The 14,726-nt window shown below is 31.3% G+C and overlaps 1 protein-coding gene across 2 annotated transcripts in view; it reads right to left on the reverse strand.

Annotated features, from left to right (window-relative positions):
- Positions 1-14,726, reverse strand: part of Rab3 (RAS oncogene family member Rab3) — a 168,440-nt gene that overhangs the window by 11,006 nt on the left and 142,708 nt on the right. For both annotated transcript variants that reach the window (XM_075380125.1, XM_075380124.1), the window contains exons 3-4: positions 12,961-13,079; positions 5,338-5,509 (exon numbers count right to left, since the gene is read on the reverse strand). In XM_075380125.1, coding sequence (XP_075236240.1) covers positions 5,338-5,509; positions 12,961-13,079 — 291 coding nt within the window. The remainder of the gene's footprint in view (positions 1-5,337; positions 5,510-12,960; positions 13,080-14,726) is intronic.

Here is a 14,726-nt window from a genome sequence, read left to right on the forward strand (position 1 = left end):
AGGAACTTGGGTACAAGTTGACCCGTTTCCTGATAGGTCATCGTTGCTTCAAATCAAACATATGCATACAGACATTAAAATCAAAGTTCCCTTTAATTTTTTTCAAAGCTGCGTGCACAAAAATCAATTTGTGTAAAAATTTTTATATTATATACCTGTACATCAGTTACACAATACATTCATATAAGTATACATATTTAAATGAAAACAATTAGGTAACTTGTTTTATTTTAGATTATATTTATCTTAACTTTTTAAACTTTTTGTCTTCTGTCTTTCATTGAAATTCATTCTTTGCAAACATTATTTTTTATTTACTTCTTAACCATTAACTAAATGTAATTTAATTCTCATAAGGTCACTCAAGTGTTCATTTTCAAGTCTGTTTCAGTATTTTGTTTTTATGAAATTCATAACAGAAAATCCACGTTCACAGTCTGTGTTGGTTGCTTGAAAAATGTCTGTACTGTTTTTTAGAAAGGAAAGATAAATAATTCAGGGTTAGTTTAGACAAAGTTTAATGTATCGCTAAAAGTCTTAAACAATCCTAGTTTAAATTTTTCTAGAATTGTAAATTGCATATTGTAAATTGAATATTTGTTTCATACTTTAACTATATCAATGTTTTTATTTATCATGAATTCTGAATATATTTTTGGAAAACTGTACTATATTTTGTTTTCTGAAATCAATATTGTTTCCTTAATTTGTAATATGAGTAATTTCATTATCAAATGCCTACCAATATTTTAATTGTTCATCTGTAAATCTGCTCTCTTAGTGCAAATGTTCACGTTCAATAAGCTGAATTATAGCTGATGTATTAATGTAATTGGACATTGTGATAATATCTCTCTTACAGTGTCACTTTAAAAGATTTCGTGTCCCAAATATTGAGTATTTAATTTGTTAATTTTATGTTTTACATACCGATAAATATCAATAATTGTTAAATCACTTTTTTGTAAATATTTGAATAAGGATGTAAGCTCTCGTCTTATACGTCTTTCAGAGAAAATATTGCTACCCAATATTGTAAATTAGTTATACTTTTTTCATAATATTTAAAAATGGGTTCTGCTATCTAACTTTAACAATACTCAATTAATCATAACTTTTTTACTAAAGCACAAACTGTGAAATACCTGGATAACCATCTAACTTAATTTAATGGTTTAAATCAGTGGTAGTCAACCTGATCCCTACTGCCCACTAGTGGGTGTTCCAGCTTTCATGGTGGGCAGCAGGAGTTTTGTCCGATACTGCAGCACTTTCCTTTTTTTAATTTAATTGACTTTTTAAAAAATTTTTATAGCATTATTTAAAAAAATTTTCATTAGGTTTTCATAAAATTCCCCATGACAATTAAAATTTCAGAAAATATACTATTTGTATTGCCCACGTATAAGTTTAGTTCACATTATGTAAGTGAAACTAAATGGCGCTATAGTTCAACCGCAAACAAAAGAGCCTCATCCCAGAATAGCTCATGCATCTGGTCAGTACAAGTGTTTATTATCTAATTATTATTATAAGCTTTAACTCTGCTTTATACATTTTTATAAAATAAAGTTACTCCCTCACTTTATAAATCACCATTACTGTGGAACTGGTGGGCGATTAGAAAATCTTACTACTAACAGACAAAAAGTGGGCAGTAGTTATAAAAAGGTTAACTACCACTGATTTAAATGATATAACTTCATGTTCTGATACTTGAGCTACTTCTTCAAAATTTTTCTTTTTGATGCTAGATCGGTGAAACATTGTGTACAGAGTTCTAATCAAATTTTCTATATCCTGCATAATAGATACATTTTTCCATGCATCAGCTAATCCTAAATCTTCCCAATGTGCTACATACTGTTTATTCAGTTAAATGTGATATTTCTCTTTTGAGAATTGCTGCTACCCCATTCTTCTTCCCAAGCATAACACTAGCTCCATCGCTTGTAAACATTACAATTTTTTGAATATCCAAATTATTTTCCTTTTAAAATTGTTTAATTTTTTCTACAGTCGACATACAATTGCAATTTTTCAGTTTCACCATACCTCTAAATACAGTTTTGTATACAATTTCATTACCAACACGATATTTAAAATACGAAATTGGCACTTTTTGTATACAAATATCAATGCTTTCATCTGCAATAAGAGTATGATGACTAGATTTTCTCACTTCATTAAATACATTCTTTTATAAGTTAGAGCTCATGCACTGAACAAATTCAAATGCATAATTTTTGCTTCTCCAATTTTGAAGTAGCTGACCCCATAAATTTTACAACAATTTCATTAAAACTACAGCAAGATTATGATACAAGTTAAAAGAAAGAATTAAATTACATTTGTTATTAAAATGATTTAATGTTATAATTAAAGTCATTGTAATGAAGTTTCTGTCGATGGTATGACACTTCTTGACATAACAATTACTTAAAGATTTTTGCTATAGTTCTATATTTTATTGTTGATTCTGAAAATTATTTAAAATTAAGACTAACTGTGAGAGTAATACAAACATGATAAATACTACATTTTTTGACATACTGCATTTAAAAGTAACTACAACGAAAGTAAGCTACCAAAAACACACATTTACATATAAAGAAAACCAACAATTACAGATGCACTCATTCAAACAACTACAAGCCAATTAAAAATTGATAGTTTTTTAAATACAAACCATCCTAAATTTTAACTTAATGTATATCTTTTTATTTTGTAAAAATGTTTGGAGTAATCGTTAATCAATAATGATACTACCACTATGGTTTACAATGTCATATAGATGGACAAAGGTGATAGCTGGAAGATTTTAATGAAAGAAGTAGGCACAAACACACAAAATCTGTCTAGATTTTAACCATATTTTGCATGTTAATATGCATGGTGAAAGGAGAAATAGATGAACAGAAAAGCAATGGGTACAAGGAGCCCATTCAAAATAACCTTAGAAGGTAAATCTAAAAAGAATGAAACCACCTATAAGGCATTTATAGATTTTCAAAACACATTTGTCAATGTAGAATAAAATAACTGTTTAAAATTTTTAGTAAAATTGGACTGAAATATAAGTAAAAGAGATATATACAAGAAAACAAATGATAATAGTAAATATAAAAAAAAGCTGACAACTGTGGGTAGTTTCTGAGGCACAGCTTAGCTTATACACACATAACTTAATTTAAAGTATTTATCATTTTATTTAAATATATTTTTTCGTTTATTTAATTCAATGATTCAACTACAGCGCACACGCATAACGTATTTAATTCGCGCGAGTGTGTTGGTACTAATGGCGACTGTCAGTACTAACCAAACTTATATAATTTCACAACTTACATAGAAAAGATCTGCATGTACAGTTGTACAGTCGGTAGGTCAGTGTAGCCGCGAGACTTAATGCACCAATAGGGCTATCGAATTCGAGACCTAGCCAGACCGAGTTACATTTTTACACTTTAAATATTATTCATTTATTTAATTCAACTGCTTACCTGTGACCTCTCAACATGGACAACCACTACTTAACTACACATTAGTGAAAAGGTCCTCATACCACCCTTGCAAGGATGCAACCTCCTCATCCAGAACTCCAGTCTCCAGCTTACCCCTAATTTCACGAGCCAAGAAAGTGCCCCTAGGCCTATCCATCTGAATACCGACATCCTCGGTATCACAGGGAGCCAACCCTTTGACAAACATAATAACTGCATTAACCTTTGACTCCAACAGGTAAAAAGAGTACTTTATTTCCTTCTTTGTGTTCGTGTTCTCATTAATCAGTCTTTTCATTCTCGTAGCATACTCCTGCAATTTGATGAGATCCTGGTGAGCAGCCGACAGCTCATCCGAGTCAGTACTTATACAGCGTCGCATTCATTTCCTTATCATTGTAGAGGAAGGTCCGCTATCCGAAAACCTGGATATATCCTTACCAAAATCTTTCTCAAGAAAAATAAATGGCAGAATCGCCTTGTCCAGCACAGCCCAAGTTCCTGGGCACCCCACTTGCCAATTTGGTGGGGGGGGGGGGTGATCCAAGGGTGGTGAGGGGAAAGGTAATTTGTATGATTCCAAAACTGAAGAGAGAAAAAATAGTGGGAGGAGGATCCAAAATTTTGGGGGTCCTGATCCGGCGAGATCTGGGAGGGATTGGATGGAGAAGGGTCAGACAAGACATAAAACAGAAAAGAAGTTCTCCCTACACAACTTAGAATAATTCATGTACTCCAAGACACGTGGAAAATATTCAATGACCTTGTTGTTTATAAACTAAAATACCCTACATCACTTACCAATCTTTGCCTGCTTATAGGAGGCAAAAAAGTTAATATAACTCCCAAGTCTTAATATTAATAACCCCACTACAGATATAGTTACTTCCCACTGCATCACTAAATCACTAACACCTATTTAATCACCACAAACATCAGTAAGCAAAACTTCTTAACACCAGTCTACAGGAAATCGTAAAAATAAAGCTAAATCCGTATCCAAACTCTTTAAAATTTTATAGGCGTGTCCAATATATTCCAAATCACAATAACCAACTCAAGTATCCATTAAAAAAAAACAAGAAACCAGTTAAAAAACAATCCGAAACGCAGAGTGAACTAGCACATGTTTCCACTATGAAGACTAACAATCGATTGTATTTAGATAACTTGTAACTGAATAACATAACCATTTACAATAAACTGAGATAAGGAATGACGTCATCAGTGACATCTAAATACGATTCCTTGATCAAAACACAGTATAAAACTTAACACTTTATTTAAATGCAGTGTAAATAAAGTTTATAACTAAAAGAATTAAAATTTTGTTTTTGATGATGGGCATCGGCTGCTTTAACCATTTTGCCCTATAAGAATGGAAATTTGTAGCGCATGAGAAATGCCATGCCTGACCGGCATTTGAGCCCAGGACCTCCGCATGAAAAGCTGGGACACTACCACTCCACTACGGAGATCGGCAATTTAAGTATTAAAAATTATTATTCAAAAATTAACATCTACAATAGTTGTATCTGTATGTATGATGTGTTTGTCAAAATCCATTACAATATTATTGTGGAAAGTTTTTAAGATTTGATTGGACTAGAATACATTATTTAGGGTGCACAAATTGCAGGCATAATATGTATGTAACATATATCTACTTTTTAAACTAATGTTTGATTAGACTTACTAAATAATAATGCGAGTTATACGCTTTTCTTCTAGAAAAAATAAACATTCAATTTATACAAAAGCATATAACTTTTTTGACCGTAATTTTAACTGAATGTAATACTTGTACTTAGAAAACAAAATAGTGTATTCTTACCTTGACATTAACATTTTCTTTTGCTGATGTTTCAAAGAATTCAATACCAAGTTGTTCTGCAAGTTGTTTACCTCTTTCAAACGATATAACTCTTTCATCTTCCATGTCACACTTATTACCTACAAGTATTACTTGTGCGTTATCCCATGAATAGGTTTTTATCTGCGTTACCCTGAAAATAAACGGAATCTCTAAGATTTATTATGAAACTTTAATAATTAAACTATAAGAAATTCAGTACGATATACAAAATATGAATTCTTCTCAAAACTTTCTTTGGAACTTTTCCATTTGCAGGCTGCAATTTCTGTAAGTGAAAATGTGAGCGCACCTTTTAGTTTTAATTGTTGAACTACACATCATACAACAAAGTTCATTATTGCCAGCTTGAGCTAGTACTTCTTTTTTTTTTATTGTTTCAATTCTTAAATGCGGTTCTACTTTATTCTCTGTTGGGTAGTGGTAGTATTTTTGTCTTTCATCTGAAAAGTTCTGGCTTAGCATTTTTCACACGCTACAAAATTCTTTTCTAATTCACCATAAAAAAAAAGGAATAAAGTAACCGTCCGTTACAACTATATGAAGAGATTAATAAATATGACTTATGTATAAACATAAATTTAAGTAATTTAAATCACAGTATTTGTTGAAGGCTGTCTTTCCTTTCTCTATTCTTCAAACAGATCCCCCTTAAATTAGTTATGCTCCAAGTGCCATCCATTCCATTTTCAGCAACTAAAACATCTTTTTGAAAACTATCCACGTCTTTTTTTGGAGATATTAGGAAGATATTATAATTAATTGGTATCTATTCTTGTTAACGTTTCAGATGTGTATTGTTATTTATGATATATTATGTGTTTCATCAGGATGATTACGGAGAGCAATTTTAAAAATAAAACATTCTGTTAAGATGTTGTTAATTTCTGAGTATATTTAAACACTGAAAAACTTTATACATGACATATATATATATATATATATTTGCTTTATATATGGTAGCTTTTTGAACAACTGCAAAAGAAGGTGATAAAAAAATTATTTGATACTATATAATAAAGCCATATATTCCATATATATAAGCCATATATATAAAGCCAGCTATTTATTTGCTGCTATGTTCTGAAGAACATAGCAGCAAAATATTTGTGCTAAAAGTAAAAAAATTTACATCTGGAAATGTAACTCTATTACCATTTCTAAGAGGTTAATTTTAAGTAACTAAAATCACTTTATGTCCTTTAATATTACAATTTCAATGAATATGATTAACAGTCAAATTTAATTTACTAATAAAGTTTAAAATTGTCAAACTGCATAATTTTCAATCTGTATTTCTACAGACAAGTGAAACTGCTTTTGACCATCGGGTACCCAGGGTATTTATTAATATTTATTAGTTTTCTTCTAATATCATTAAATAAATTATATTAAAATGTTTCCTTATAAGAGAAATAAATGAGTTATTAATTTTTAGGTGAGATATGTTAAATTTGGTAACGGTTAATGAAATATCACCAGAATCTCTAGGAACATTCTGTTGAAATTAATTTTTTAAATCGTTTACTAAGTCTGTTATCTAAATTGATTTCCAAAATTGTTTTTTTATTTGTTTTTCATAATTTAAATGCTGTCTAGTAAAAAAAAATAAAAAAAAAAAAATGTATTAATTTATCATTACTTTGATATTAGAACAGATATCACTTAGTTTTAATGGTGAAATTAAAAATAACTTTATTTATTTAAGGTACCACTATTAAGAATAAACTACTAGTAAAACTGATACAGTGGAAGTTTCCTGAGATAAACCATTCACATGTGTACAAAGTTGTCATACAGTCGGAAGTTGTTTACTCTGCCATTATCAGATAAGATTGGTTCTCAATAGAAAACCATTCCGTAAAAATTGTATTACTTATACACCGAATAATTCTACTGTAAAATTAAATCGCTATGAGTTCATCATTATTTTTTATAATTTCCGATTTTCAGTAATCATTGGGAGGTCAAACGGAACATAAAGCAAGGATAGTGGGAGATTTATGTATCTGCCTACTACTCGTAGAGCCTGGGCAATAGTATCTTGTTGCAAGGTCTTTTTTATAAAAGCCATAGGGATGGTCTAGTGGTGAATGCGTCTTCCCCAATCAGCCGATTTGGAAGTCGAGAGTTCCAGCATTCAAGTCCTAGCAAAGTCAATAATGTTTACACGGATTTGAATACTAGATCGTGGATACCGGTGTTCATTGGCGGTTGGGTTTCAATTAACCACACACATCAGGAATGGTGGAACTGAGACTGTACAAGACTACATTTCATTTACACTCATACATATCATCCTCTGAAGTATTATCTGAACGGTAATTACCGGAGGCTAAACAGTAAAAAGAAAGGGTCTTCTTTATAAACGGGCGGGCACTTATTTGTTTGTTGGTTAAACATTAGTTTTGTTTGTGGATTGGGTCAATCATAAAAATTTTAAAAAAATCATAGAAAGTAACAGAAATAACACAATATTTTAGAATAAGTTCTACAGATGAAATTAAAGAAAGCTTCATTTTTAATTCCATATGAAGTAAACAAAATATTGCGAACGCGAAAAATTCCGGTTTCCATATTTCAACGGAAATATCCATTTCGACTACTTTCGGCGTGACGTCAGTACGTACGAATGTATCTCGCATAACTCGTGAACGAATAGCCGTAGGATGTTGAAATTTTGGATTTAGGACTGTTGTAACATCTAGTTGTGCACCTCCCCTTTTGATTGCAATCGACTCAAAAGCCCAAAATCCAAACAAAATTTGGATTTTGGACTTCTTAACTGCATTAATAAGCCATCACCGAGAGTTTTTCAACCATATATCATAAGTGGTATTTATTTTCATCGGTTCCAGAGTTATAGGCAAATAAAATTTTAATTAATGAAATATTTGGGTCTCACAAAGGGAAGGCACATCGGTTCAAATCGGACTTCATATAATTTTTTTTTTAAATTTAAATATATTGATTTATTAATAAATTATTAACCTCCGATTATAAAAAAATTGAAAAAAATATCAGAAGTTATTAATGAAATAAAATTTTATGTACTTTTCATTTAAAAAAAAAGTATATGTAATTTAATAGGCGTAAAAGGAAGTCATGTGTTGTCCACATCAAATTTTTTTTAGTAATGACTACCAAAATATTTAGCCCAAATTTGTGTAAAAATAAAACTAATGGATCTATATCACTCTTCCTCTGTAATGTCAACTTTTTATCTGGAAGGTTTTGGATTTAAATCCTTGTTTAGACTTGGTTTTAACACTAATAAATTTCCAAACCACAGTTTATTATTTTTATGTGTAGAGGAATAATATTTCTACGCACACGCTTCCAAGTTTACGCAATTAATGCCACCAGAATTTTTTTTTTAATTTTATAAATATATGCTAATACTTGTACAAAATATTTATGAATTTACAACCCAGCTAGAAAATTCAGAAATTATGAAGAGATGGTTCAAAGCCTATAAATATCTTTTGTTAAAATACAAATATGTATTTAAAAGAGCTTACTAAGGTCCATTTTAATTTTTAGCATTTAATAACTGTATAAATTCCAAAAAAGAAAAAAAATTGTTCTGAACGAATAATTTACAATTAATTTTTAAAAACATGTTTATTTGAATTTGGTTCACTTTTTTCTTTATAAAATTTTACAGTTTAAAATAATCTTGTTCATCGACAATCATGGACAATAGAATATCAAATTGTCATTTTTATTGAGAAATTATTAAAATTTGAAGCTTTGGATCTTTTTTAATTGAATTCGCTGTTGAATTTATAACAAGAATAATTCATTTTGTCACGGAAAATATACACATCTGCAAAATTTGAATTGCAATATTATTTTTACGAAAACATTTTGGCTAAATTTTTAATAAGGTTCCCGCAAAATTATTTTCGCACACACAAATGCGAAAATCAAATTTTCGCATTTGTGTGTGCGAAAATAATAGTTCACAATGAAAACTTTTCCTCCGTCGTGGGACCCGCTTTATACTCCACTGTTTCACCCCGACGTTCTTTGCACTTCTAACAACGCAATGTTGATGCAACAATACGCGACATGGGGACTTGCGCAATAATGAACGGACATGCATATGAGAACTGTGCGAATGTATATTTTGGCGCATACGATATTAACCCGGTTATTGGGATTGCAAAATGAATTGATAATATTTTTCCAGGATAAACTTACACCTTTATCAAGGTTTTTACAGAATAATGAGTATATATTGCTGTTGGAACAAACAAAAACATTTTATTAACGATAGTCAAAATTTATACTTTCATTAAGAAGCTTCCTATCTGAATTATTCCTCTTCAAAGCAAAAATTCTGATATTTTTCCACTCGCTTCCGATTATATTGAGAAAAATGTGGATGAAGAAGGCGCTATTATTCACCACAGTTTGGTAGTATGAAGATGCATTTGTGTGAGCTACATATTCGGTTGCAGAATATTTCCCAGAAGATAAAAATGATTTCTTGAAGAGACGGGTATGAATCCATTTAGGGAAATCTTGTTGCAGCTGCTGAGTAACCGGTTGAAATTCATGACCATCTCATCAAAATGTTCACCGACAAAATGTTATAACTACAATTCACATTTGAAGAATTAGATATGTTTTGGTTTACTCGTAATTGAATATGGAGATTTAGTCACAGCAAATACTGCTGTGACTAATAGCAATAGTGACTAATAGCTATGACAGCAAATTCTGCTTCTAATACAAAAGTATTAATCTCTTTCTCCACGTCTTACCTCTGTAAAAAAAGTTTTTCATCTATGGTTGTGCTAAAAACTACATATAGGGAACGTCTTTTATCGCTTGAAAATAATTTCCTTTTGTGTTTTCTAACATAGATCTATGTAAGAAGAAATTTTTAAATAAAAAACAAACGCACTCAATCTCATTAATTTATTTTCTTAAATGTAAGTAGTGGTAGGTAAGTAAATAGTGGAAGGAAGATTAAAGAAAAACAAACCAACATACTTGGCATTTATAGACGTAGAAAAGGAATTCGATAACATAGACTGGAATAAAATGTTCAGCATTTAAAAAAATTAGGGTTCAAATACAGAGATAAAAGAACAATTGCTAACATTTCAGGAACCAAACAGCAACAGTAATAATTGACGATCATAAGAAACAAGCCGTAATAAGAAAGGGAGTCCGACAAGGATGTTCCCTATTCCCGTCACTTTTTAATCTTTACATGGAACTAGCAGTTAATAATGTTAAAGAACAATTTAGATTCGGAGTAACAGTACAAGGTGAAAAGATAAAGATGCTACGATTTTCTGATGATATAGTAATTCTAGCCGAGATTAAAAACGATTTAGAAGAAACAATGAATGGCGTAGATGAAGTCCTACGCAAGAAAATAAACAAGAACAAAACGAAAGTAATGAAATGTAGTAGAAATAACAAAGATTGACCACTGAATGTGAAAATAGGAAGAGAAACAATTTTGGAGGTAGAAGAATTTTGTTATTTGGGAAGTAGAATTACTAAAGATGGACGAAGCAGGAGCGAGCGAAAATGCCGAATAGCACAGGTGAAACGAGCCCTTCAGTCAGAAATATAATTTGTTTACATGAAAAATTAATTTAAATGTCAGGAAAAGATTTTTGAAAGTATACGTTTGGAGCGTAGCTTTATTTATATGGAAGTGAAACTTGGACTTGAATACTCGGAGTATCTGAGAAGAAAAGAATAGAAGCTATTGAAATGCGGTGCTGCAGGTGAATGTTAAAAATCAGACGGGTGGATAAAGCAACAAATGAAGAGGTGTTGCGGCAAATCAATGAAGAAAGAAGCATATTTTGAAAAATATAGCTAAACGAAGAGACAGACTTATAGGCCACATATTAAGGCATCCTGGAATAGTCGGTTTAATATCGGAAGGACAGGTAGAAGGAACAAATTGTGCAGGCAGGCGGCCACGTTTGGAATATTTAGAACAAATTGTTAGGGATGTAAGATGTACGGTAAGGTATACCGAAATGAAACAATTAGCACTAGATAGGGAATCTTGGAGAGCTGCATTAAACGTCAAACGGCATAGATGAAGTCCTACGCAAGAACTATTGCATGAAAATAAACAAGAACAAAATGAAAGTAATGAAATGTAGTAGAAATAACAAAGATGGACCGCTGAATGTGAAAATAGAAGGAGAAAAGATTATGGGGGTAGAAGAATTTTGTTATTCAGGAAGTAGAATTACTAAAGATGGACGAAGCAGGAGCGATATAAAGTGCCAAATAGCACAAGCGAAACGAGCCTTCAGTCCGAAATATAATTTGTTTACATCAAAAATTAATTTAAAGGTCAGGGGCAAGATTTTTGAAAGTATATGTTTGGAGTGTCGCTTTATATGGAAGTGAAACTTGGACAATCGGAGTATCTGAGAAGAAAAGATTAGAAGCTTTTGAAATGCAGTGCTACAGGAGAATGTTAAAAATCAGATGGGTGGAAAAAGTGACAAATGAAGAGGTGTTGCGGCAAATAGATGAAGAAAGAAGCATTTGGAATAATATAACTAAACGAAGAGACAGACTTATAGGCCACATATTAAGGCATCCTGGAATAGTTGCTTTAATATTGGAGGGACAGGTAGAAGGAAAAAATTGTCTAGTTAGGCCACGTTTGGAATATGTAAAACAAATTGTTAGGGTTGTAAGATGTAGGGGGTATACCGAAATGAAACGACTAGCACTAGATAGGGAATCTTGGAGAGCTGCATCAAACCAGTCAAATAACTGAAGACAAAAAAAAATGTAAGTAGAAAGTTTGTAATAAATGATTTTTTTTTAAATGGTTTTATTATTGTTTACAGTAAATTTGCAGACTAGTTTCACGATCCCCTTTCATATCACAATGTCCCCCAGGTTGAGAAATGCTAACCCACATCGGTTTGGTCTAGTGGTGCACTTGTTATCACAAATCAACTGATTTCTAAGTCGAGAGTTCAACGGTTCAAATTCTAGTAAAGGCAACTGCCTTTAAAGCAACTGCTTTTATACGGATTTCAATACTAAATTGCGGATAACAGTGTTTCTTTGGTGGATGGGTTTCAATTAACCACATATCTCAGGAATGGTCGACCTTTCTTTCTTTTTCGTATTTAGCCTCCGGTAATTACCTTTCAGAAAATACTTCAGAGGATGAATGAGGATGATATGGATGAGTGTAGTCTTGGTCAGTCTCAGTTCGATCATTCCTGAGATGAGTAGTTAATTGAAACCCAACCGACGAAGAACACTGGTGTCCACAATCTTGTATTCAAATCCATGTAAAAATAACGGACTTTACTAGGAATGGTCGACCTGAGACTGTACAACACTACACTTCATTTACATTCATACATATCATTCTCTGAAGTAATACCTTACAAGGTTCTGGAGGCGAAAAAGGAAAAGAGAGAGAGAATGCTGGTTTAGATGTTTATCGCTGGGTTCAAATGGGTATTACTTTTTTTTTAACTTATCTTTGTATAACAATTTTTCAAATCGTTCATGTTTTCTGGTCATAAACAATTAAATACATTAATAAGAAACAGATTTACTCACCAGTCCTGTACACTGTTGAAAGATTCTTCATTTGTAATATCATACATCAATATAAAACCCATTGCGCCTCTATAGTACGCTGTTGTTATAGTTCGATACCTTTCTTGTCCAGCAGTGTCCTGTAAGTAAATTCAGTTTAAATAGAAATTCAACATGAATAATAATTAATTTCTTAATCACCAAAACATTGAAACATATGTGCTGTATACATCAGACCAAGGATTTTAGTAATTTACAAATTAGAGATCTCAGTATAGGGAAAGATACAAAAATCTATAATCATTTTTTGATGAACAGTAATATTTCCTCTGTGATATTTCTCTTAGGAACTTTAGAATGCTTTTTGACGTGAAACGATTTATTTTTGAGAATAGCTTTACTATTTTCAACAGTATTCTCAAAAATAACAAGATGATGCTGGATTTACTAGGAAAATGGATTTACTAGGAAAAGAGCATTAAGAATTCTTTTATTGGCTTCTAAATAAGCTGAATATTGTTGTATATCAGCAGTACCAACAGCCATTGGTGAGCCTCAAACCAAACCCATCTCGATAAATTGAAGTGGAGAGGGTTGATTCCCGCTTAACTCCGCTGGATATGCTTAGTAAATGCTGGATTTTAATCGGCAATTGGGAATGATAGCGGGTGAACAGCACTAAATCTTGTTCATTGAGGCTACACATGACATGATACAACCCCATAGACTAGGTCCTTGCTATTTTGTTATTTATCAGTTGTACTTTCATTGCATATAGAGCTTTCAACGGTACACACTCTAGTCACTTTGCTAAAATTAGAGGAACTAGCTGTATAGTGAACATTATTACTCTAAGGGAAAGAAACTCTGATTTAGGTTCTACATACAGCGTCTCTATTCAATTCAAGTCCCTCCAATTTTAAGAAATTCTCTTTATTATATATTATAATGATCAGGAATGTAAAAAAAGCCTACAATTTTTTTTTTTTTAAAGGTCAGAATCTTAGAAAGAGTTTTTCACAAGGCCAGAAAAATGTAGAAAGCTTCATTTTTTACTTTAAAAAATGATTATGAAAAACTCAATGACATTCAACAACCTAGTAATTTTTTAAACTTAAGTTATCCTTGCTTTTAAGGTATTATGAACGAATGAGTTTTACGATAATTTGGTGCAACTTCATGTGGCTTTTTGCCTTTTTTTTTTTTTTACATACTCCATTAAAGTAGACAAAATTCATTGTAAATTATCTTTTTGTGAGTTTTTTTTTGTAATAATGATCAAAGGTGCGGTAAGGCAGTGACATAAAGAGAATAATGAAGGCTATGCAAATGATACGACAATGAGAAGAGATGAGAGGGATGGTATTTAGAAGATGGACCTTGTTGAATAAGTGAATGCAAAAAAATGATTAAAGTGATTAATAAATAAATGTGTTTACCATGTAATTCCCAAACATTTCAAACAGTAAGGTTTACAGAATTAGTAATAATAAAAAACTGGGATATTGAATACTGTGTTTTTACAATATAACAACAAAAATCACAAGATAACATTTTTCCAAACAAAAATTAAAAGCTGAGAGATGCCAACCTATTACTGGATTGATCCAGGGAAATTAATTTTTCCCTTTATCTTAATAAAGGGAAAATTTTATTTCTTACATTAATTTCTTCTTTACATTAAAATCAAGGCAACAATCCATAAGGTGGATTAGCTCAAATTTACGAAAGGCAAAAATATTTTCAAAAACTAAGTATGCATGAAAGTTTACGATCATTATCTTCTG

Source organism: Lycorma delicatula, chromosome 12, assembly GCF_047948215.1.
Source record: "Lycorma delicatula isolate Av1 chromosome 12, ASM4794821v1, whole genome shotgun sequence".
NCBI lineage: Eukaryota > Metazoa > Arthropoda > Insecta > Hemiptera > Fulgoridae > Lycorma > Lycorma delicatula.